This window comes from Myxine glutinosa, chromosome 7 (genome assembly GCF_964187855.1).
Source record: "Myxine glutinosa chromosome 7, kmMyxGlut1.1, whole genome shotgun sequence".
Classification (NCBI taxonomy): domain Eukaryota; kingdom Metazoa; phylum Chordata; class Myxini; order Myxiniformes; family Myxinidae; genus Myxine; species Myxine glutinosa.
The window spans coordinates 17,603,270-17,629,238 of record NC_136267.1 but is presented as its reverse complement, the minus strand read 5'-3'; the positions used below and the strand labels follow the sequence as shown (position 1 = coordinate 17,629,238).

At 45.9% G+C, this 25,969-nt stretch overlaps 1 protein-coding gene across 1 annotated transcript in view; it reads left to right on the top strand.

The window, feature by feature from the left end:
- The window catches only part of GRIK5 (glutamate ionotropic receptor kainate type subunit 5), a 516,667-nt gene that overhangs the window by 138,720 nt on the left and 351,978 nt on the right, over nt 1-25,969 (top strand). Inside the window, exons 6-7 of the mRNA XM_078782648.1 lie at nt 4,531-4,709; nt 6,306-6,359. Of these exons, the coding sequence (XP_078638774.1) occupies nt 4,531-4,709; nt 6,306-6,359 (233 nt within the window). The remainder of the gene's footprint in view (nt 1-4,530; nt 4,710-6,305; nt 6,360-25,969) is intronic.

The following is a 25,969-nucleotide window of genomic DNA, read 5'->3' as shown; positions in this document are numbered from 1 at the left end:
TCGTCTTCAGTTGTCATACCCTTCCTCCCGTCCATGGTACACGGAATCTTGTGGTGAGGCTGTTGCCCTGAAACAACTTGCTTTCGTCTCCTGGAAAGCAAATCCAACGGAAGGAAATCTCATTTCCTTTCACAAAGCCCGAAACAAGTGTGTGTCTACCCTCAGGAGAGCCAGGAAACTATCTCACCATTCTCAAGACCGAACTCTCTTATCTGTCTCCCTCTTCCAAATCCTGGTGGCGTCTGGTCAAATCTGTTTCTGGTGTTTGTTCCCCCTCCATCCCCTCCCTCACCTGAAACGGCTTAACGGCTGACTCCGCACGTGAAAAAGCTGAATGCCTCAACTCTGTGTTTGCCTCTAAATCTTGTGTCCCAAACCCATCCCTCTCTGTACCCACCGTACCCAGTCGTACCCAGCTGCTCCTGGACTCTGTGTCCTTTCCTCCTGACAAGGTGGAAAAGTTTCTGTCAACCCTCGACTCTGATTCTGCAACTGGTCCTGACGGCATCAGCCCACGGGTCCGAAAATCATGTTCTGCTCTTTCACTCCCTCTTTCTGTTCTCTTCACCCTCTCTTTTGCTCAAGGTCATCTGCCATCTGCTTGGAAATCAGCCAACATCACCGCTTTGCACAAAAAAGGTGCAAAAACAGATCCCAGCAACTACAGACCAATCAGCCTTCTCCCAATTATCAGCAAAGTCATGGAATCCATCATTGCTTCAGATATGAAATCTTTCCTCTTCTCCAATGGCTTGATCTCTGATCATCAATTTGGTTTCAGACCTGGTCACTCTACTCTGGACATGCTGCTTCTGCTTTCTCAACAATGGATGGAGGTCCTCAACGCCAAACAGGAAATTAGAGCTGTCTCCCTTGACATTTCACGTGCCTTCGATACGGTCTGGCACCCTGCTCTGCTCACCAAACTCTCCTCCTTTGGTATCCATGGAAATCTCCACGCATGGCTGGCGGACTTCCTCTCTGGTCGTAGTCAACGTGTGGCCCTGAATGGGTTTCTCTCATCTCCTCTGCCTGTTCAGGCTGGAGTTCCCCAAGGTAGTGTTCTGGGCCCTGTGCTTTTTCTGGTCTTCATCAATGATCTCTCTGACTCTTGAAAATCCTCTCTATCTCTTTGCTGACGCCTCTACGCTCTGTCGCTCCATTCCTCATCCCTCAGTTCGGCAGTCTGCAGCCTCCTCACTCTCTGCAGACCTGGACAAAATCACAGACTGGGCAAACAAATGGAACTTGTCTTTCAATCCTGATAAATCTCACACTCTTACGATGTCTCTCCGAAAAGACCGACTGGAAAACCCTCCCATCCACTTTCTGAATAATCCTCTCCAAGAAGTTCTGTCACTCAAGCTTTTGGGTCTCACTATTTGCCATGATCTTTCCTGGGAAAACCACATTTCAAATCTGGCCTCCAAAGCCAGTCGCCGACTGGGCATCCTCCGTCGTGCGAAGTCCTTCCTTGGCACACCTGAGCTCCTCACCACATACAAGGCTTTCATCCGCAGCTCTATGGAATACTGCTCTCCCCTCTGGTCTGGTGCTCCTGCCTCACACCTAGCCCGTCTTCACGCTGTTGAAACCAAAGCGTTCAGAATCATTGGAATCTCCCGCGATGAAGCTAACTCCAAGGGCCTTTCACTCACTCACCGCAGGCAGGTTGGTGGTCTTTCCGTCTTCTACCGACTCCTCTCTGGCCTTGCCCCCCCAGCCCTCTCTGGGCTCTGTCCCCCAAATATTCCTACAGGTCGCACAAGATCTGCCTGCAACCCTCTTATGGTTAAACTGCCAAAATCAAGACTTTCTGCTCACCTTCACTCCTTCATTCCTCTTTTCTCCCGCCTCTGGAACAAACTCCGTCACTCTCTTCAATCCCACTGCACCCTCCAGGTCCTTAAAACAGCTGTTCACCACCATCTCTTATCCTCCCCCATCCAAAACCTTGATCTTTTCTACCCCCGCTAATTTCGGTCCCCTTGTGTTTTATACCTCTCCCCCCCGCCCTCCCCCTCCCACGCCTCCTGCCCCCAAGTCCTCTCCCTCCCACACTTCTCCCTGCTCTCAAATGTTGTGGTTGTGTGCTGCACCTTTATTTCCATATTGTCTTCCGCTCCCTCTTTTTGTGTGTTTTGTTTGACTGGTTGATTTGTTTGTGAAATAAATGTTAGCTCTTTCACGAGCCTCGATTCAGTACACAACAAAAAAAAAGAAAAAAAAAGAAGTTTTGTTCAGCGTAGCGCTACCCCATGCGCCATTTTGTTCAGCGTAGCGCTACCCCATGCGCCATTTTGTTCAGCGTAGCGCTATCCCATGCGCCATTTTGTTCAGCGTAGCGCTACCCCATGTGCCATTTTGTTCAGCATAGTGCTACCCCATGCGCCATTTTGTTCAGCGTAGTGCTACCCCATGTGCCATTTTGTTCAGCGTAGTGCTACCCCATGTGCCATTTTGTTCAGCATAGCGCTACCCAATGCACCATTTTGTTCAGCGTAGCGCTACCCCATGTGCCATTTTGTTCAGCGTAGCGCTACCCCATGCACCATTTTGTTCAGCGTAGTGCTACCCCATGTGCCATTTTGTTCAGCGTAGCGCTACCCCATGTGCCATTTTGTTCAGTGTAGCGCTTCCCCACGTGCCATTTTGTTCAGCGTAGCGCTACCCCATGTGCCATTTTGTTCTGCGTAGCGCTACCCCATGCGCCAGTTTGTACAGCGTAGCGCAACCCCATGCGCCATTTTGTTCAGCGTAGCGCTACCCCATGCGTCATTTTGTACAGCGTAGCGCTTCCCCATGCGCCATTTTGTACAGCGTAACGCTACCCCATGCGCCATTTTGTACAGCGTAGCGCTACCCCATGCGCCATTTTGTTCAGCGTAGCGCTTACCCATGCGCCATTTTGTTCAGCGTAGTGCTACCCCATGCGCCATTTTGTTCAGCTTAGCACTACTTCATGTGCCATTTTGTTCAGCGTCGTGCTACCCCATGTGCCATTTTGTTCAGTGTAGTGCTACCCCATGCGCCATTTTGTTCAGCGTAGTGCTACCCCATGTGCCATTTTGTTCAGCGTAGCGCTACCCCATGTGCCATTTTGTTCAGCATAGTGCTACCCCATGCGCCATTTTGTACAGCGTAGCGCTACCCCATGCGCCATTTTGTTCAGCGTAGCGCTAACCCATGCGCCATTTTGTTCAGCGTAGTGCTACCCGATGCGCCATTTTGTTCAGCTTAGCACTACTTCATGTGCCATTTTGTTCAGCGTCGTGCTACCCCATGCGCCATTTTGTTCAGCGTAGTGCTACCCCATGTGCCATTTTGTTCAGCGTAGCGCTACCCCATGTGCCATTTTGTTCAGCATAGCGCTACCCAATGCACCATTTTGTTCAGCGTAGTGCTACCCCATGTGCCATTTTGTTCAGCGTAGTGCTATCCCATGTGCCATTTTGTTCAGCGTAGTGCTCCTCCATGCGCCATTTTGTTCAGCATAGCGCTACCCCATGCACCATTTTGTTCAGCGTAGCGCTACCCCATGCGCCATTTTGTTGAGCATAGTGCTACCCCATGTGCCATTTTGTTCAGCGTAGCGCTACCCAATGCGCCATTTTGTTCAGCGTAGTGCTACCCCATGCGCCATTTTGTTCAGCGTAGCGCTCCCCCATGCGCCATTTTGTTCAGCGTAGCGCTACCCCATGCGCCATTTTGTTCAGTGTAGCGCTACCCCGTGTGCCATTTTGTTCAGCATAGTGCTACCCCATGCGCCATTTTGTTCAGCGTAGTGCTACCCCATGTGCCATTTTGTTCAGCGTAGCGCTACCCCATGTGCCATTTTGTTCAGCGTAGTGCTATCCCATGTGCCATTTTGTTCAGCGTAGTGCTACTCCATGCGCCATTTTGTTCAGCGTAGCGCTACCCCATGCACCATTTTGTTCAGCGTAGCGCTACCCCATGCGCCATTTTGTTCAGCTTTGTGCTACTCCATGCGCCATTTTGTTCAGCATAGTGCTACCCCATGTGCCATTTTGTTCAGCGTAGCGCTACCCCATGTGCCATTTTGTTCAGTGTAGTGCTACCCCATGTGCCATTTTGTTCAGCGTAGTGCTACCCCATGTGCCATTTTGTTCAGCATAGCGCTACACCATGCGCCATTTTGTTCAGCGTAGCGCGTCAAACGTTTTGTGTGAACGTCAAAGGGTGACTATGGATCAAAATTACTGTGAATTTGTACCGACTAGTTTATAGCAACGTATGGACACAGCTTAGGTGTATGAAAACAATCAGCAATGTAATGCCAGTGGTTCAGGGAGATGTATTTAATTTTGGATGTTCTTGCATGGATGGTACTTTCCTTGACTAGTTCCACTGCATAATGTGAATTCTTATATAAAATAAACCATTTCGCCAAATTTCAGTCCTGGATCCACCTCTGAAAAGAACGAAATTCGACTGCAAGTTAATATTGAAGAGTATCAAAGGAGAACTGCTACACCAGTGGCAAATATTCTGTTCCACTCGTGTATGCAGGCCTATTGAGGCACGAGGAGCTCATGAAGAGGTTTCCGATCTCACGCGAGGGGTTCAGTGTGCGCCTTGTCCCAGAGGGAGCAGATCCCACGCCACTACTCAAGGAAATTAGGGAGGACAAGATCAGCACGATCATCATCGATGCCTCAGCACCACGTGCGCTGGCCATCCTTCATACGGTACTCAACCAACCACACAACTGCAATTCACAACCAGAAATATGTGAAAAAGCAATTTTTCAACCCAGTGCATTTATTTGAGTGCTCGGCCTTTTCTCACACACCTTTTAACAAATCATTTCTACTCCAACCTTGGACACTGCTCATACACTTTTATTTGCACATTTCATACAATTTTCTTTCAAGCCTCTTTTGTCTCTCTCTCCCCCCCCCCCCCCCCCTCTCTTGCTCTCCCTTCCTCCCTCTCTCTTTGCCCCTCTCTCACTCTCCTTCCCTCCCTCTTCCTCTCTCCCTCCTCTCTTTCCCCCTCTCAACAGCTCTCCCTCCCTCTCTCTTTCCTCCTTTCTCACTCTCCTTGCCTCTCTCTCCTTCTCTCCCTCTCTCCCACCTCTCTCTTCCTCTCTCTTTTTCTTCCTCTCACTTCCTCTTTCTCCCCCACTCAACAGCTCTCCCTCCCCCCCTCTCTCTCCCTCCCTCCCTCTCTCCCTCTCCCTCTCTCTCTCTCTCTCTCTCTCTCTCTCCCTCTCCCTCTCCCTCTCCCTCTCCCTCTCCCTCTCCCTCTCCCTCTCTCTCTCCTACCTGCCCTTGTTTTGAATCTCACATATTTGGCTGGATCCACCTCGACTCACTTTATCACACTTAACCTCGCTCCATTTCACCCAGCTGCACCTCGATACACATCGTTGCTCTTCATCGTGACTCATTGTTCACCTACCCTCGTCATCATGTCTCACACAGGCCCAATCAGTACCTCATACAATGCGCCTGATTGTATGCAGCATTTACTGTCACACCGCGACTGTGACCCTATGTCCGATGACACCTGAAATTTACATTACAGCATTTTATACACCTTCCTAATTTATACACTACCCATATACATGTCTCAACACTCCTTTGATATATCCCATTGTTACACACCATGCTATCACACTCCTACTCCCATTGTTCGACACCATTCTATCCATAGCACTCCTTCTCCCATTGCTCCACACCATGCCATTGCACTCCTTCTCCCATTGTACCACACCATGCGATAGCACTCCTTCTCCCATTGTTCCACACCATGCCACTGCACTCCTTTTCCCATTGTTAGACACCATGCTGTAGCACTCCTTCTTCCATTGTACCACACCATGCTCTAGCAATCCTTTTCCCATTGTTAGACATCATGCTGTAGCACTCCTTTTCCCATTGTTAGACACCATGCTGTAGCACTCCTTCTTCCATTGTACCACACCATGCTCTAGCAATCCTTTTCCCATTGTTAGACATCATGCTGTAGCACTCCTTTTCCAATTGTTAGACACCATGCTGTAGCACTCCTTTTCTCATTGTTAGACACCATGCTGTAGCACTCCTTTTCCCACTGTTGGACACCATGCTGTAGCACTCCTTTTTCCATTGTTGGACAGCATGCTGTAGCACTCCTTTTTCTATTGTACCCAGTTGCTCGACCGTTTTATATACCACACATTTCTACCCTCGATCCATAAAAATCCATCCCAACTTCCCCAAACAAGCTCACTGTTACACCTTGCCCGACATGCATATGCGTACCTCTGATCATTTCTTCACCCCAAATGTCCCCCCCAGGCAGCAGGCCTACGTATGCTGTCTACATACTACCGATACATCCTCACCACGCTGGTGAGTTCATTCAAACTTCATTTTTCTTGTTATTTCCAACACCAAAGCCTGTTCCAGACATTCTAATATATTCACAGTCGTTTACTCATAAATTACAGATTCTTCTTCTTCTTCTGAGTGCATTGTCTTCTTCTTCCGAATAGATTATTTTTCTGTATCATTAATTATTACTCCAGGGGATGCTCATTGCTTTATTTTGTGATTTTATTTCCTCTTCTTCACTTTCAATTTGTGGTGTATTTATTACTCACAGTTTGTTAATGTGAACAACTCTTCAGATCATATTCCTTTTCCGTCAAAGGGAAAACATTAACGATACCTCTTGGTGGGCCATTGGTGAGGCAAGGTAATCAAACCTAAACCAGGTGGTCATCTTACCCTTTTTAAAGGGTAATGTATTCATGACATAAGCATAAATAGTGGAATTTTGGACTCATCCTCATGTATTTTCCATTTTCCCCAAAAAATTCATTTAAAAAAATTACAAAAATTCTTTTTTCAAAACTTGATGGAATCAAACGAAACTTGTACAAACACAACGTCAGGGTGCCCTCATGAATCCCTGAAAGTTTCAGCTTCCTCGGTCAAATCTTCTCGGAGGAGTAGATGATACAAGCGTGCATACTTTCCCTCCATCATATTATCGATTTTCTTTGCAGAAATGGATGGTTCAGGGAGAGCAAGTTTTAGGTAAATTAATATTTCTGCAAATTACAGATGTAAACTCAGCAAACAATTTAACTCCAGACATTTTAGCTTTTGCACTCTTTAAAAAGGCAGTTCCTTCCTCTCAAAAAGGTTGTACTGTGTACATAATTATTCGATGGTGTCTGGATGCTTGAAACATTCCATTACCTTCAAGTTGCAGATGGGACAACCAGCCTCCTTCTCTTTGTAAATACAACCTGCCTCATTAAAGCCCTCCACTACTATCTTGACGCGATGATATAAAAAAAACAACATTCTCACCTCCACATCTAATCATGATTCTGCTGCCATGAAAGAATGACCTTCCAAGCTCAGAATACCACACATGTGTAGATGTCTTTGTCGATTAACCTTACACCACCCCTCTCTCTCTCTCCTCTTGCAAGCGGTCTCACGACATATCGTAGATGTCGGTTAGCGGATTGGATGCTCGTATGTCAGAAGCGATAAGTTGTTATTACCTCCGCCACTGAAGGTGGAAGGAGGTTATGTATTCACACCTGCTTGTTTGTTTGTTTGTTTGTGAAGAAGACATCTTAAAACGTTGTTATGGATAGATTCGGTCTCAACTTGTTGGACAGGTTGGGTATGTGACAAGGACAAACTGATTAGATTTTGGTGAAGATCCAGATTCGAATACTATAATTTTAAAAGTGATTTTCCACAATTGAGAGATAAGGCCAAGAACTACACACAGGTCCTTCAGAAAGTATTCATACCCCTTGACTTTCTTCAAATTTTGTTGTGCTACAGCGTGAATTTTAAAATGGATTAAATTGAGATATTTTTGTCGCTGATCTGCACATAATACCCATAATGTTATTATGGAATTTTGTTTTTTAGAATTTTTTACAAAATAATTAAAAATGAAATACAGAAATATCTAATTCACTTCGGTATTCAATCCCCTGAGTGAATACTTCATAAAAGTGCCTTTGGCAATGATTACAGTTTCGAGTCTTCTTGGGTATGTCTGTATCAGCTTTGCACATCTGGATTTGGGGAGTTTCTCCCATTCTTCCTTCATGATTTGCTCAAGCTCTGTCAAGTTGGATGGGGAGCGTCGGTGAAGAGCAATCTTCAAGTCTTTCCACAGATTTTCAATGGGGTTCAAGTCTGGGCTTTGGCTGGGCAACTCAAGGACTTTCACATTCTTGTTCTGAAGCAATTCCAGGGTTGCTTTCGCTGCATGCTTGAAGTCATTGTCCTGTTGGAACGTAAATCTTCGCCGCAGTCTGAGGACTTTTGCATTCTGAAGCAGGTTCTCCTCAAGGATTCGCCTGTATTTCGCTCCATTCATTATTCCCTCTATCCTTGCCAGTCTCCCAGTCCTTGCCGCTGAAAAGCATCCCCATAGCATGATGCTGCCACCACCATGCTTCACGGTAGGGATGGTGTTAGATGGGTGATGAGCAGCACTTTGCATTCAGGCCAAAGAGTTCAATTTTCGTCTCATCAGACCACATAAACTTTTGCCTCATCCTCTCAGAGTCTTTCATGTGCCTCTTTACAAACACCAGGTGTGCTGCCTTGCACCTTTTTCTCAGGAGTTGTTTCCCTCTGGTCACTCTCCCATAAAGCCTATATTTGTGAAGTGCTGCAGAGACTGTTGTCCTTCTGGCAGGTTCTCCCATTTCAGTGAAGGAACTCTGTAGTTCTGTCAGAGTGGTCATTGGGTTCTTGGTCACCTCTCTGACCATGGTCCTTCTTGCCCGGTTGCTCAGTTTGGTCGGGTTATGACAAATGCTACGTATGGGTTATAACAGAACTTGGTGGATGAAATGGGCAGGTGGCAAGAACAAGCCAATTAGATTTTGGTTCAGGTCCGAATCCAGATCCGACCAATGAGAGGGATACAAAATGTAAACTGTTCAACCTGGTGGAGGTATGCGCTCTATGAGTGCCGTTGTAGTTTTGAAGGCTGTGTCTATAATTGTTTTAGTGGCAAGTGTAGTCGGAGTTTATTTTCCCCATGTATTGGATTAGTCAGATTGCAACTCAGGTAAAGAATGGCACTGAAAACGTGGTGAGAAAACGAGTCGAAAGAATGCAGGTGAATTGGGGACGGGAGAATGGAGGAAGGTTAAAACGAGTGAAGATGGTTGACATGGGTATAGTGTCAGAGATAGTGGAGACAGAGGGTCATCGTTGCTGTAGGGTTTGTGCCGAAATAGCAAACCTGATGATTGTTATAGGCAGGATTAAAGAACAGTAGGAGGAACTACTTTGTTTGAGGTAACAGTAGAGTGTGAACATTTTAGAGATAAAAGTCAGCTGTGGTACGTACATGTTTGGAGGAATCTGCAGGGATTGGTACTGCTGAAGGTGCAGCGAGTGCATGCAGCGGTGAGGTTGGAGTGAGTGCAGCCGGTGTTCAGGGTGGGGTGAGTGCAGGAAAAGGTGAGGATGGACCAAATGCAGACAAAGTGAGGGTGGGGAGAGTTCAGACAAAGGTGAGAGTGGTGTGAGTCAATTTAGGATCATGATTGTCTCTCAGATGTGCCTCATTTTGATGTTGACATTTTTCACAACACTGATGCAAAGGGCTTTTTGCCCTGGAATGTTAGGGTTAGAGTTAGGGTTAGGGTTAACATTAGTGTTTGGGTTAGGGTTAGGGTTAACATTAGTGTTCGGGTTAGGACCCAATATTGTACCAATGACATGAGTTGTTAGGGTAAGGGTTCGGGTTAACGTTTCGGTTATTGTTAGGGTTAACATTAGTGTTAGGGTTAGGGTTAACATTAGTGTTAGGGTTAGGACCCAATATTGTACCAATGACATGAGGACTTGTAAAATGTGTTTTATCACCACCATATCTATCCTGTGGCAGTAATGGGAATTCTTGATTTCAGAATACCTTGAAACACCTGTGGTAGCATCAAATGATAAATGCTGCCAAATCGCCATGGCAGGAAAAATGGCAGTGTTTCAAACAGGCAGAGAGGAGATGCTTCAAAGGATTCTCTGTTTCAAAAAAACAATGGAAACCTACGGGGTGGGGATGTAAATAAAGACGACACAACCTGTTCTGACCGACGAAGGTGCAGCAAGATCTGATGGCCGTGACTCTTTCATCGGGTGTCGTCTTTGAAATGGTTTCTTTTACTTTGTTATATTGTAGGCCACAATGACGATTCGAATGATGCAGCGGACGGCTGCCAACACCGACTTCATGGCTTCACCTGTCAACACGTACTTTCTTCATCCCACAGAGTGTTCAAATGGGCCAGGTGTGCCAGAGAGAGTTTACCACCTCCTGCGTTCAATGAAAGCACATGTCCCACCAGAAGTGTGTCGGCGACATGAACGCTGCATGAGTGACAAGCAAATACTGTTTAATTTATCACCTTTAAGGAACGTGTGAACTTGTCTCCAGTTATAAAATGGAGTATCGCGGTTCAACTTCATTAACTGTTTCAGAAATGTGTTCTGGCTGTCATGACCCTGCTGTTCATTCTTCCTGCTGAAGCATTCTTAACTTCGAACCCATTCCTCGAAGCTTTTTATGCGGATTCTAAAAATGAAACATCTGGATAATTGTCTCGACACTTGTTTCCCAAGGATCAGGTTTCCGGAATGCGTTTTTCTTTTCATAAACAAGAACAATTTTGTGGGCACGAGGGCAAGGGAGGCGTTATTAGTTTGTAATAAAGACACTTTGAAATGGCAATCTACATCACGCGTGTTGTGCAATTCAAATTTTGCAGCGACCTGTTTTCACCCTGTAGAGTCCGTCTTGTGAAAGTGAGAGTAAGCAAATGTTCGTATATGGATGTACAATTGTACATGTATGAACGTATACTGTGTAATGAAAATTGTGATCTCCATGTATTTATTACCCTCACCAGAGGAGAGGATATTCCATTCGAGTCCGTTTGTTTGTTTGGCCGCACAGAATAAATATGATTTCCTCTGCAACCGTTGGTCCGATTGACAGGAAATTTTCACCATCGGTGCAACTCTACCTGTAGGAATTTTAAATGAAACTTATGACGTCATAGGTCATGTGGTACTGGCGCTATCTTGAAAAAACGAAAATTTTTCCACCTATATATCTCTGAAAGCGCTGCATAGAAAGAATTGAGACATGGCTCATTGTAAAGAACTCTCCATGGGGAATAAAATATGTTAATGATGATGTCATAGGTGCATCCATTATGACGTCATAATTCGAAAAGTACAAAACTTCATCCGATCAAGATGAAATTTCTTGAGCATAATCTAGGGATAAATTGGTGGAGAAAACATGATGATGACGTCATCGGTCACGTGGTTAGACCGCCATATTTGTTTAAACACAAAAGCCTTAAAAACCACTGAAAACACATCCTGGTGAGGGTCTGCAATCTCTGTTTGCTCTTTCTAGTTACCCTCACCTGAGAAGAGGGTATTGCCTTTGAGTCCGTTTGTTTGTTTGTTTGTCCGCACAGAATAAATATGATTTTCTCTGCAACCGTTGGTCCGATTGACAGGAATTTTTCACCATTTCACCACAGTCTGCAATCTCTGATTGCTCTTTCTTGTTTTGTTAAATTGCATTGCCTTTTATTTTCATAATGATAATTCCATTAGTTACCCCACGCATTTTGTTATAAGCAATTGTTTCACTTTTGTCTGTCTGTCTGTCTATGTATAGATGTCAGTCTATGATCGAGGAACAATTTAATTTCAGTTGAATGTTATATTTTGAACACTAATCGTAACATGAATCAGAAAATACACGTGTTTTTTTAATCAGTACTTTGGTTCTGAATTTGTCCCGATCGCGCATGCGCAGATTTGTCTCTGTCTGCTTGTCTGGCAGTCACAAAATTGAAAATCATTCCAAATAAGAAACTTACTGTTTTTAAGGATGCCATAAAGGACACAAACAACGTGCATGAAGAGGTAATGTGATGTGTTAAATAAGGTGTTGTAAAAGACACTGCATCAATGGCGATAAATTTCCATTTTTTTTTCCTACAAACTTTGCAATTTTTATTTTATTTTAATTTAATCATATAATTGAACACCGTAGAACACCCATCGCCTTTTTAGCACTTTTAAAAACCTTCCTGTTTAGTAGTACTTGGACAAAATATTACGGCGTTTTACATCATCACAACCAATCAAATTTGCTGCTCGTAGAGACATCGTGTGTGAGGTGTTTTATGAAGACAACGTGGTGTAACGTGTTCTATGAATTCTGTGTCTGTGTAAGTTGCTTTATGTGCCATGCAGGGTAAGTTTGAGATGGCTTACAGACAGTATTATTTTATAGTCAGTGTGGAGCATGGGATGTGACCATATTGTGTATGCTTCAGTGACAGTTGGCAGTGTTTGAACTGGAGAGCTACAGGATAGCAGTAGTTAGAGCCGGAAAGAGACCAGGATAGTGATAGTGAGAGGTGGAGACAAATGTGGAAAGCAAGAGCTGGATTTCTAGATTTGTGGATATTTGAAGGGAGTTGAACAGTGAGTCACTTGCAGCAGTACAATCGAGACAGGTAATAGGGTTGCAAAGAGAGGAGTCATGCTCAGGTTTTGCACTTGGATCATCTGGCAGCAGCCATGGTACAAACCCTGCGTGGGTTCAACTGCACCGTTTGCATGCTCCAAATACACAGGTGCTCTCCACTCGATCCATTGAGTCAACCTGAACACCTGTCACTGTCCCCCAGAGCTCCATCACTGTTTCTTTGAGACCATACTCTCACTGCAGCAGATTCTGTGCGTGAAACACTTTCAGGGTCCCTCTGCCTGAACCCACTATGTCACTCTGGGTACTGCTGACACCCCAAGATGTCAAGTTTCCGGTGTGCCAAAGTTGCATCATGGGGTTCATGGGCAGATGCCATCATGATGGCATGATGGCAGATGGCATCATGCCAAAGTTGCGAACCTCCTCGATCGCTCTTCCTCCGCCCTCTCAAACCAAACCCCTCGTGCTTGGTTGGTTGTTTGGGGCTGGCTCACTCCTCCCCTCTATGACGAGGTGGAGACACGCCCTTCTTCTCCGAGCCTACCTCGTGGCGAATGGAGTCGCGGAGGGAACAGTTGGCAATTGCGGTTTTTGGGAATGGGAATGAAAGGGGATCTACTCTGATTTCACTTGGTGCAATGGAGTGTCATTTTAATGGAAGACAAGGCCGTACCCTGATACACATAATAAAGATATAACTATCGAACAGGGGTATTCTATGATTGGCTGACATGTATGCTTTATGGACCAATTATGGGACGCCCTTTGACCTTTACACTACGGAGGTAGGAGGGGCCAGAATCAAGCAATATTACACAACTATTTACCATACAATACAACACAATAAAAAAAACCATAATCCTCATATCCACAACAATATATATATATAAGAACATGTTCTTGTATATAATATATATGTTCTTGGAAGAACATATATATTATATACATCTTTTTATATATATATATATATATATATATATATATATATATATATATATATATATATATATATATATACACATATGTATATAAATATATATATGTATATAAATATATATATATGTATATACATATATACATATGTATATAAATATATATGTATATATATATATATATATATATATATATATATATATATATATATATATATATATATATATATATATATATATATATATATATATATATATATATATATAAATATATATATATATATGTATATAAATATATGTATATATATATATATATATATATATACATATATATATATATATTATATATATATTATATACAGACTTGGCATTTAATATGGAATTTTTTTTTTGTGGGGGTGAACTTACTTTTCAAGATGACTTAGAACCAAAAGTTCATTGGAATTATGTTGAAATTATTCTAGATTTTGTTAATGTGACCTTTAAAAGAAACAAAAACCACATTTGACATTTCAAAGCAAATCAATTTATCCTTGAAAGTGATGTAAACTGATATCGAACTCAATTCATGGACAGTACTGTGTCAAACTTCTGTGCGTTTTCCAGAAGTATCTCTTTATTTTGCACATTAGCCCAAATTTTTTAAAACAAAAACAAAAGTTAAATTACGATTGGGATTACGGACAGTAAAATTACAGTTCAGTACTTCGTGTAACCCCCACGAGCATTCAGGAGAGCACGTACACGTTGCGGATTTGCCAAGGTTTGGACAGGAATCGCTTGCCATGCAGTGACAATAGCCTGCTGGAAGTCACGCACAGAGGCAGGCTGCTGGTCTAAGTTGTCGATTTGACTCGTTAATTCTGCCCACAAGTTCTCTATCAGATTCATATCCGGGGACATGGCAGGCCACTCCATATGCTCTACACCACGGTCAGCAAGAAAGTGTTGGATCACGCGAGCACGATGAGGCCGTGCATTGTCATCTTGGAAGACAAAGTTTCCTCGAAAGGCTGCACGAACAAATGGAAGCAATGTTTCTTCCAGAATGGCCCTGTGCTTGAACTGGTTCAGGTTTCCATTCAGAACAACCAGGTCAGTTTTGCCCAATGCATGAAAAGCAGCCCAAACGGTCACCCCACCACGTCCAGCTTGGACTCTTGGCACTATACAATCTTCGTTGTAGGCTTCATGCACTTGTCTGCGCACTCGGACGCGGCCATCTTGACGATAGACCAGAAATCTAGAGTCGTCACTGAAGATCACGTGATTCCAGTGTCCTGGCTGCCATTGACGGTGCTCTCTGGCCCACTGCATTCGGCGCTGGTGGTGTTGTCTGGTCAGACGTGGCTTTCTCAGGGGACGCCTGGCACGATAGCCTGCTTGAACCAGTCATTGGTCGACTAGCCTTCTGGATACAGGCACATTTGTCAGTTGCTGCCACTCAGCCCTAAGCCGATTAGCTGACTTGGTACGGCCATTGCGGACTAACCGGTGCAGCTGGCGATCATCCCTCCTTGTGGTTCTGCGGGGACGTCCTGGCCTCGGTATTGGAGTAGGGACACCCCTCTGAGCATTTCGTTTCAGGATCTTTGACACCTGACCTTGAGTGATGCCATACTGCCAAGCAATAGCACGCTGTTTCATGCCGGAATTTCGTAAAGCCACCACTAAATGACAAACAGCATTGTCGAGTTGACGGACCATCTCCAGGGGAAGCGGCAATAACTTTTGTAGACGTGCAGCAGTTGTTTTCCACTAATACAGAACGCAACAACCCTTATATACCCGATTGTGAAGCCAATCATCAAATGTACCTGTCCGTACATTTTGTCGCGCCACCTGTGATATAATCCTGTTATTGACTTCTTGCTGCGACAGACAATCAGTGACATGGTTCTTTCAACAAAGAAATCACCGAAGCGTAAAGAAACTCACCAGATTGATATACCGAGTTCAGAAATTAAACCCAAGTCCACATGCGAAATTTGCATTTATGTTTATTTAAATTATTCAATGGACTACAAAATGTAAATGTTTCATGATATTTGTTATATTATATCAATATTGTTGAAATGAAGATCAAATAGCTGTATGTTGAAATATGTTGAAAAAGTCAAAACTTTACATGGGGTGTACTTACTTTTTCACGTGACTGTATGTGTTATGTATTATGTATGTATGTATGTATGTATGTTTGTGAGGGAGGTATGTCCCTCACAAACGTCCACCAATCAGAGCTCAGGATCTGGTCACATGACAGGGTCACAGCGTTTAGTAACCATTATAGTTGCATATTTTACTAAAAGGAAATATAATGACCTTCTATGGAACCTTTTGGGGTCCCAGCGGTTGTCATAAGGTAAGTAGGAGGTTTCAGGAATTCCTCAATACAATTATGATTTTGAAATGAGATCGACACGGGCCTTGCTCCCGAATGCGGAAGTGAACAGATGATGACGGTTCGCTGGTTTGATAATATCTCAATACAACCGTGATTTAACATTCTATTTGGATATATTGCACTATAGTATTAATTCGGCTTTCAGTGAGGTTCCCACTGGAAGCCTATTGTTCTTGTAAGGATTATTAGTCCCCTACTGGTGTACACCGGAGGGGACTATAGGTTTGCACGCCGTCCCTCCATCTGTCAGTCTGTCAGTCTGTCAGTCCGTAACGCAAAGAACAGTTTTCCGGACTTTTTTTTCTGAACTCTCAATGCTAATGATTTCAATCTTGGTACATGGTTTCCTAATGATATGTTACAGATCAAGTTCGAACTTCACGACGTTTCGATCATTTTTGACAAAGTTATGGCACTTTGAACTTTGGTAATTTCACAGGATCTCTAGAGCTCAGCCAGAGTGACCATCGGGTTCTTGGTCACCTCTCTTACCAAGGCCCTCTCCCCCGATTGCTCAGTTTGGCCGGGCGGCCAGTTCTAGGAAGAGTCCTGGTTGTTCCAAACTTCTTCCATTTAAGAATTATGGAGGCCACTGTGCTCTTGGGAACCTTCAATGCAGCAGAATTTTTTTTGTAGGCTTCCCCAGATCTGTGCCTTGACACAATCCTGTCTCTGAGCTCTGCAGGCAGTTCCTTCGACCTCATGGCTTGGTTTTTGCTCTGATATGCATTGTCAGGTGTGAGACCTTATATAGACAGGTGTGTACCTTTCCAAATCATGTGCAATCAATTGAATTTACAACAGGTGGACTCAAATCAAGGTGTAGAAACATCTCGAAGATGATCAAGAGAAATGGGAGGCACCTGAGCTAAATTTCAAGTGTCATAGCAAAGGGGTATGAATACTTATGTAAATATGATATTTCAGTTTTTTCTTTTTAATAAATTTGCAAAACTTTCTAAAATCCTATTTTCTCTTTCTCATTATGGAGCCTGGTGTTGGCTTAGCGGTTAGGGTGCCGGCTTGGGATCCTAGGATCCTGGGTTCGAATCCCGGTCGATCGCTGAATTAACGCCAGGGGGGTTGACTCAGCCTGTCATCCTTCCGAGGTCGGCAAATTGAGTACCAGCTTGCTGGGATGAATGATCATGGTGTGTACCCTGATTTAGAATAGGTACACCGTATCCCTGCGCATCGTAAGAGGCGACCAAGGGTTGGCGTCAGGAAGGGCATCCGGCCATAAAAACATTGCCTCAAACAGGGAACCATGATCGTCATGGGGCCCGCAAGGCTAACCTCCGCTCCAGCGGGGAAAATGGCCTTAAAACGATCCTTCATTCATATTTTTTCTTTCTCATTATGGGGTATTGAGTGTAGATTGATGAGGGAAAAAATGAATTTAAACGATTTCAGCATAATACTGCAACATAACAAAATGTGAAAAAAGTGAAGGGGTCTGAATACTTTCTGATGCACTGTATAAAAAAAAAAAAAAATAGATATATAGAGGGGGGCGGGGGGAGAGGAGGGGGGAGGGGAGAGGGAGGGGGAGTGGAGGGTAGGGGGGTGTGGGGGGAGGGGAGTGGGAGGGGGAGGGGAGGAAGAGGGGGGAGGGGGGGTTTTCAACCGGGTTGAATAAGAATAATACAAATATATGATGAAAAGAACATGTATATTTTAGAGCAATATCACAGTACATTTCCTACATGGCGTTTTGTCAATTTTCAATTTCTCAAAACCTCTTGGTGTACAACATTTCTGGTTTTCTTACTTGATGCCAAGACATAAAGATTGCTTGGTTTTCTAACCCTCGAGCAGCCCACGAGCAGCCCACGTACAGCTGGCCATGGGAAGTACCCGGCATTGCCGGGCGGGGGAAGGGGGGGAAGAGGAAGGGGAGGGGAGGGGAATGGGGGGGGAGGGGAGGGGAACGGGGGGGGAGGGGAGGGGAACGGGGGGGGAGGGGAGGGGAATGGGGGGGGGAGGGGAGGGGAACGGAGGGGGGGGAGGGGAGGAGAGGGAGGGGAGGGGAGGGAGGGGAGGAGAGGGTGGGAGGGGAGAAGAGGGGGGGAGGGGAGGAGGAGAGGGGAGAAGAGGAGGGAGGGGGAGGAGGAGAGGGGGAGGAGGAGGAGAGGGGGGGGAGGGGGAGGGGGGGGAACGGCTAGCTTGGCAAGCGATAGCAGGATTTTTACTTTTATTTTTACCTCAATGAGGGCTATATATATAGTCCGTGCTTGGAGCCTTCAAGTTCAACATAAAGTTTTTTTATGAAAAATAATGCAGATGTATAACAATCCACCAATGCAAGTTCAGAAATGAATGCAGATCCTTTACTTTGCGATACAAACGCAATTCCCGCCATTTCCACTCACGATCGAGGCTCTCCACAGTGGCCGCGCCTCTTCTTCCTCCTACAACTTCGTCTAACTTCTTTCACTCAAAATGTACGAAATTCTGCCGCATGAAATTATGTAGAGGCCTCGTCGGGGGGATATAAGGTACATAAGGAAGGCGTTGTAACGGAAGAATCAAAATAAAAGTGGAAGAACATGAAGAAATGGGAGCTATTCTGAACCCACAGCCAAACCCGACAAACCATTGCAATACACCCCGAACGTCTAGCGCCGCCACAAACCACCATGGAATTGCAGGTGGCGCGGTTTTTTTAAACCATTGATATTAAAATAAAACGTAGCCTATAACCACCAGGATTTTATGCTGATTCCGAATCTGTGTCTAAAACATTTCTCCGATGTGTAGTTCTTGAGTTATAAGCGGACATCCAGACAGACACACATATACACACACACACACACACACACACACACACACACACACACACACACACACACACACACACACACACACACACACACTCCTCCTTTATATATAGAGATATATATATATATATATATATATATATATATATATATATATCTATATATATATATATATATATATATATATATATATATATATATATATATATATATATATAGTGCCCTCCATAAGTATTGGAACAGTGAAGTGCCCTCCATAAGTATTGGAACAGTGATATATATATATATATATATATGTATATATGTACGTATATATATTTTGTTACGGACCGCGGATAAGATGTTAATTTGCCGAGCGGATGGCGCAGCGGCCCTAACAGTTACCCCGACTAACCCGATTCCTGAACGTTGGCCAAAATCGCGCCACAGATATTCAATATGGAAAAGACAAAAGCGACACGGATGTGAAGGAGAAGAAGAAGACAAAAAGGTTTTGCAATACGAATATAATTTATTACTATGTACAGGACCAAAGAAACCAAGGAAGAAGGAAAGATAATAAAATAAAGACAGAAGGAATCAAGGAGACACAGTGCAATGCTAGCTTACCTACAGTCTTAATTAACCCAGGGACAAGACAAACAGAACCAACTCACGTACACGAATGAGGAAATTGCAGGCAGGAATGACAGGAGGTGGGTGGCTGGAGGGGGAGGAAGGCACGGAGCTGGCTGGAGCTTGATCCCGCACGGGACGTCGGGCTGGACCTCGACGGCCGCCGATGCCACCGATCCTGTCGTGTGCGCGGGGTAACGGGTCGGAGCTGCTTGGTGGAGCCAACGCTGCTGGTGGGGGGTCTGGCGTGACAGGTTCTCTCTCCCTCTCTCACAAACTCCAGGACTCTCTTCAGGCTTGTCTGTGTTCTGATCTCCTCCCTCCTCCACTCTCTCTGGGGGCGTCTTCCTCGGGTTATATAAGCCCCACCCTTGACCCTTTTGCGAACCTCCCCCAAACGTTCTTTCTCCGCCCTCCAAAGCCAACCCCTCGTTCTGGGTTGGTCGGCAAGGGCTGGTTCACTCCTCCCCTCTATGACGAGGTGGAGGCGCGCCCTTCTTCCCCGACCTTACCTCGTGGCCAATGGTGGTTTTGGGGCGATTCGAGCTAGCCCCAGCCAAAGGGCAGCAATGGCGAACGAAGAAAACCGCCCAAATGCAGTTGGCAATTGCAGCAAACTTGGCAAACCTGGCACTTTGAAGATGCCATGTCGGAGGGATCTACTTTATTTAATGCAGTGCAATGGAGTGTCAATTAATGGAAGACACAGCCTTACACTAATACACATAATAAGGATATAACTACTGAACAGGGATATATGGTGTCCTTCGTGTATGTTTTATGGAATTAACTACGGGAACGCCCTTTGACCTTTATACACAGACTGGAGGCAGGAGGGTCCAGAATAAAGCAATAATAATAAAAACACAATAAAAAAACACAATCCTCATATCCACAACACTGCACCCTCCTCCTCTTAGGCACGTCCCGGGCCTCTTACCTTAACTTTTAGTGTGGCACGTAGGTGTAGTTCCCTCTACATTTAACCTGACCCTGAGTGTGACAGTTTTAAAACATAAATAAATATGTCCCGCTGCTCCATTGCACCCTACCTAACAGACGCACGCCCACAGCTAACCGAATTGCGGAATTGTCTTCAAACTATACATTTACGGTGGGGGCGCATTATTTACAATGACTACTTTATTTACAAAACGCAACCCAGGACCTGTGATCGTTCTTTTGGGGGGGGAGACAGTCTGCCCTGCATCGATGCACCATGAAAGCACCCAAAAACGCACCAAAGCACCCTCAAGCACCAATCGGTGCACAGTCACTACAATTCTCAATAAAAATAACCAAACAAACCCTGCTGGTGGTCTCTTGCTCTTCGGCTCCCTCTGCTGGCTATTGCTATCTTCCAGGTGTTGTCATCTTCTTTGCTGGCGGCCTATTTGCACATAAAATAAAATGCACCAACCGTGTCCGTTTTTATTTATTTATGGCCCACAGGGCCGACTAGTGTGGTTCACCTGTGGGGCATCGGTGCCCTGTGATCAAGGTCCGCCAGCAAGATTTCGGGCCTTCATGGCCGGTTCCAGCAGAGGGGCCATGCCCCAACCCATGGGGTCCATAAGTGGTGCTCAGCCACAGATATGTGGTCCATAAGGTGGTGCATCGATGCAGACAGCTGTGGTTGCGAGAGGTTCGGGCGCCCAATGGCGGACTCTCGCACGCTCCCCTCAGTGCCCAGTGGCGCACTGTCCTCATGTGGGAGGCAAGGGGGGAAAAGACAGATGAGCGAGGGGTAAGGTCTCAAGGGTACACATCAATACAGGCAATGCAAGGCAAGGTGCGTATGGAGACGGAGCGGAGAAAAGCTCGTCCCTACCGTACGTCACCCCCCCTGTCACCTACTCTACCCTTGCCCTTACCCCATATGTACAAAATCTACACATTTACAAATTCGTCACTACTGTCACGTCTTCCCCATATTTCCCCTATACCAAATTCGTCTCCACAATCCCTCTAACCAAAATTTGCCATCACCCAATTCATCATCAATCCTCATAAGGAGGGAGAGATGGAACAACAAAGCACAATGTCGCACCCACGTCATGATGCATCTCACATTCCAAACATCTGCACAATAAAAATAATAAAACATGGCATGGTGTGGAGTTACGTCACCTCAGGTGAGTGGATGTAGATGGTGCGAGGAGATCTTAATCCTAACTACCTTCTAATTGACTTTAACACACTTTACACTACCTGGGGTCTTTCCCTGCCAATCCATTGGCCAACTTACACTATGGGTTCTAAAAACCAATTCCCATTGACCAAACTGTGGTGCTTATCAATTTGGGGTCTCACTCCCCCGATTCATCTCCCGGTGCCCTTGCACAATTTCCGGGCTGGGTCGTGTAGCTCTCCCAGCAGGTCTACCCACCTGTACACCTCCACCACTGTAGTTGCCACCCGAGCTTACCTAGCTCCTCACCCTAACCTAACTAACTGGGGAAGGCCCCTCCTGGCTCTGTCACCCCTTGGTGCCCTCTGGCACTGGGCTACCCGGGTCCGTCCTCCAGATCCTCGGGCCCCATCCACAACAACTCTACCGGCTCCCAGAGCCCACCTGCGGCCTCACCTGGCCGACATCCTCACAGTGGTGGAGTGCCCAAACCAACTACACACACTAACAGGCTACACGCCCAGCCATTTCCACAACACTAATGCACCCATTCAATCACCATTCTTCCACCACGCACCACAGATGCCAATATCCAACCACAATTTACCTGTACCCTCTACCTAACTCTTACACTACCCTCCCCGGGTATTCGTGATAGGGTCCATCCTCCTTTCCCCCATCCACACCTTCGCACCATCCACTCCACTCCACAGTTTCCACCATACTCACTCCACGACCATCCATTCCAATACTCCTGTTTTGCATACACCTTGTCTTCCACACAACCATTCTCCATACACCTGTCGTTGCACACCTGTGCAATCACACCTGGTGCCACCTGCACCCTCCTTCCTGGACCATTTGGTCAGCACAATACACATCACTATTACTCTCATACACTGCTCCATCCACCTGTCCAGTTGTACACCTGTGCAATCACAATACTACTCACAATCACAATCAGTTACTCATAACCTGCTCAATACATTTGAATACACCTCCAACACTCACACGGCATCATCTGAACTACCTGTTGCCCTTCTAACTTAGTGCTCCCCGTCTTCCCTTTAAACTAAGCACATACCACGTCATTATCATCCACACTAATCTACCTGCGTCCCCACTACAGGTATCATTGTCACTACCTAACCTTAACGTTACCTAAGGTCAATCTTTTCTAGATCCCCACACACTATATCCTAACCCTCCCGGGCTAGTTTTCACTGCCAACCCCATAACACTAGTGCTCCTTTGCCCCCCCGTGAGAGATGGCAGAGTTGCCATCCCATCACATCGGGTATCTTCCACTATCAATTTTGCACACCAAATTTCAACCAATCAAAAATTTGCCAATCATCTGCCAATCATTCTACCAATCATCAAATTTTGCTTTGCAATTTCGGGTCCAAAACACTATTCTCGTCACACGTCTACTCACTAGTGCCTCTCGGTGCGCCAATTCATTTCCAAAGCTCGGCTTCGCAAAGCCGAGCAATGAATGCGGGTTGCTTGGTGCCGGCGGCTGGATGCGTCCGGCATTCGGTGCAAGGACGGGGGCTTACCCGAGCCGAGATCCCCCGCACCATCTCGGCACAGAGCCGTCCAATGGCCCGATCTCGACCTGCCGGAACGCCTCAACAAAAAGGGGTCGCCATGACGACCCTTCCTATCGGGCTGCCCGCTCCGCCTAGTGCAGCACGGACGCGGCCGTTCAAAGCGCGGCCCGGCATGGATCCCGCACGGCGGTTCTTTCGAAACCGCCGCAGATCCCCGCGGCACGCAAAGCTGCCCGGCGCGCCCCGATGGCCCGATTCGGCTATACGTCGCTCTAACCGCTAACCCGGTTAGCGTCGAAGCTCCACTCGCATGCTTACACCCCGCAGTCCGTTCCTTGCTCATACATCCAGCTGTCTCCATGCTCTTTGTCATTGCACCTTCCCTGACACACCCAGGTACACTCAATCCGCTTACAGACTTGGTCACACACCTGACCACCGCACACCTTTGCACACACTCGTCGTTCGCACACCTCACCAACACACCTTCACGCCCCCTCCTCGGTCACCTCTGTGACAACCACAGGTGTGCTCTCACTTGCACACCCAACCACGTGCCTCACTAACAACTCCAGCGTGCATTCCCATACGCGCTCTACCATTCCAGGTGTGCATCCTTCCATTCCAGGTGTACATCCTCTCTCACCTGCCACCACCAACTCACGCTCCGTGTCACTCTTACTACTCTTACCACCACACTCGGTCGCGCATTCACCCTTACTCTCGACAGCGTACTCTGTACTCATGCACCCGTCCGTTACACACCTTTCTCGCGCACACTCTCCCGTTACACCCTCCGTAACACTCACCACAGGTGTGCATTCTCCCTTACTCTTGACAGCGCACTCTTTCCTCATGCACCCGTCCGTTACACACCTTTCTCGCGCATCCTCTTTCGCACACTCTCCCGTTACACCCTCCGTAACACTCACCACAGGCGTGCATGCTTCCGTTACATCCCTTGTAACACTCCCCACTACGTGCTTCCATGTGCCCCCCCCCCCCCGCACACGCGCTACGACCAACTCACTCTCGACGGCACACTCACTCCTCGGCGCGCACTTTTTCCTCACACACACCAGAGTCGGACATTCTCGCACACCTACTCTTTCGCACACCGTACCTGTCACACACTTCACCAGCGGCCTCTCACGAACATCCGGGCCCACACGAACCCACAAGCCGACTGAAGCTCCCCTCACATCATATACATTTCCGAATATATCACCACTCACCTTGGCACCTCGTCTCCGCACCTCCTCTGCCACCTGCAAACTCTTTATTTGGTTAGCAAGCACACCATCATGATTCGAGCACAGACCTTGTACCAATTCCGTTACTTCCTCCTTTATCTCTTTCTCAGCTTCCCTTCGTCTCTTCTTAATTTCAATCACCCCTTCTTCCACCTCCTCTAATTTTTCCTTTACCTCCTTCATCTCCCGGTGCGCCCCCTCTATCTCTTCCTCCAATGCCACTTTCACCGTTTCTATGTGCGTCCTCACCTCTCGGTCCTTCGTCTCCATTACTTCTGTCACCTCTTCCAACCTCTTCGTCAACCCCTCATGTACCATCTGACATTCCTTCTGTGTCGCTATTAATTCGTTCTTGATGTCTTTTTGTGTCGCTTTTAACCCCCCGATTATTGCAGTGTTCTTTTCCACTGGGTCCACGAGTTCCTTTTAGCCCACTGTCAGCTGTTCTACTCCCCTCGTCAGACCCTCTATTCCCCCCTGTAACCTAGCCGTATTATTCCTCACCTCTTTCTCCATACGCTTCTCACTCTCTTCAATCCCACTCCACCCTCCAGGTCTTTAAAACAGCTGTTCACCACCATCTCTTATCTTCCCCCATCCAAAACCTTGATCTTTTCTACCCCCACTAATTTCACCCCAATTCCACTTTTTTTGAAATACCAACTTCTGTCCTGGAAGTCCTTGGTGTCCTTGTGTTTTATACTTCTCCCACCCCGCCCCTTCCCACGCCTCCTCCCCCCAAGCCCTCTCCCTTCCACACATCTCCCTGCTCTCAAATGTTGTGTTTGTGTGCTTCCCCTTCTCTCCCCATCTTGTTTTCCGCTCCCTCTTTTTGTGTGTTTTGTTTGTCTGGTTGATTTGTTTGTGAAGTAAATGTTAGCTCTTTCACGAGCCTCGATTCAGTATACAAAAAAAAGAAAAAAGAAAAAAAAAGCCTTTACTGCAGCCGTTTTCAGTTGTTGTTTGTTTTGGGTTTTTTTGGCTTTGGTCTACTCTTCTTCAAGTGAAATGCATAATCCATGTGAATTAAATCAGGAGATTGACTTGTTCAGTCTAACATCTTCCACTTCTCCCCCTGATAAACCCCTTGGTTGTGTTGGCAGTGGGTTTTGGGTCATTGTCTTGCTGCATGATGAAGAGCCGCCCAATGAGTTTGGGGGCATTTTCTTGTACATCACAGACAAAATGTTTCTGTACACTTCGATATTCATTCTGCTGCTGCCAGCATGAGTTACATCATCAAGAAAGATGAGTGAGCCAGTTCCATAGGCAGCCATGTGAGCCCAAGCCATGACACTACCTCCACCATGCTTCACACATGACATAATATGCTTTGTATCAATGCAAGTCCTTCCTTTCTCCACACTTTCACCTTTCCATCATTTTGGTGAAGGTTTATCTTTGTCTCATCTGTCCAAAAAAACTTTGTTCCAAAATTTTACTGGCTCATCTCTGTACTTATTGGCAAATTCTTACCTGTCTTTTCTATTTTTGGTGCTGATGAAAGGTTTGCATCTTGCAGAGTAGCCTTTGTAATCTGCTGTCGGAGTCTTCTGCTAACGGTAGATTGTGATACTTTCGCCCATGTACTCTGGAGGTTGTCGGTGATGTCACTGACAGTTGCTTTAGTGTTTTTCTTCACAGCTCTGATGATTTTTTTCATCAACTGAAGTTGTTCCCCTTGGCCAACCTGGCCATTGTCTATTGCTAAGTATACTACTGGTTTCTTTCTTTGTCAAGATATTCCAAATTGTTGTATTTGCTCTGCCT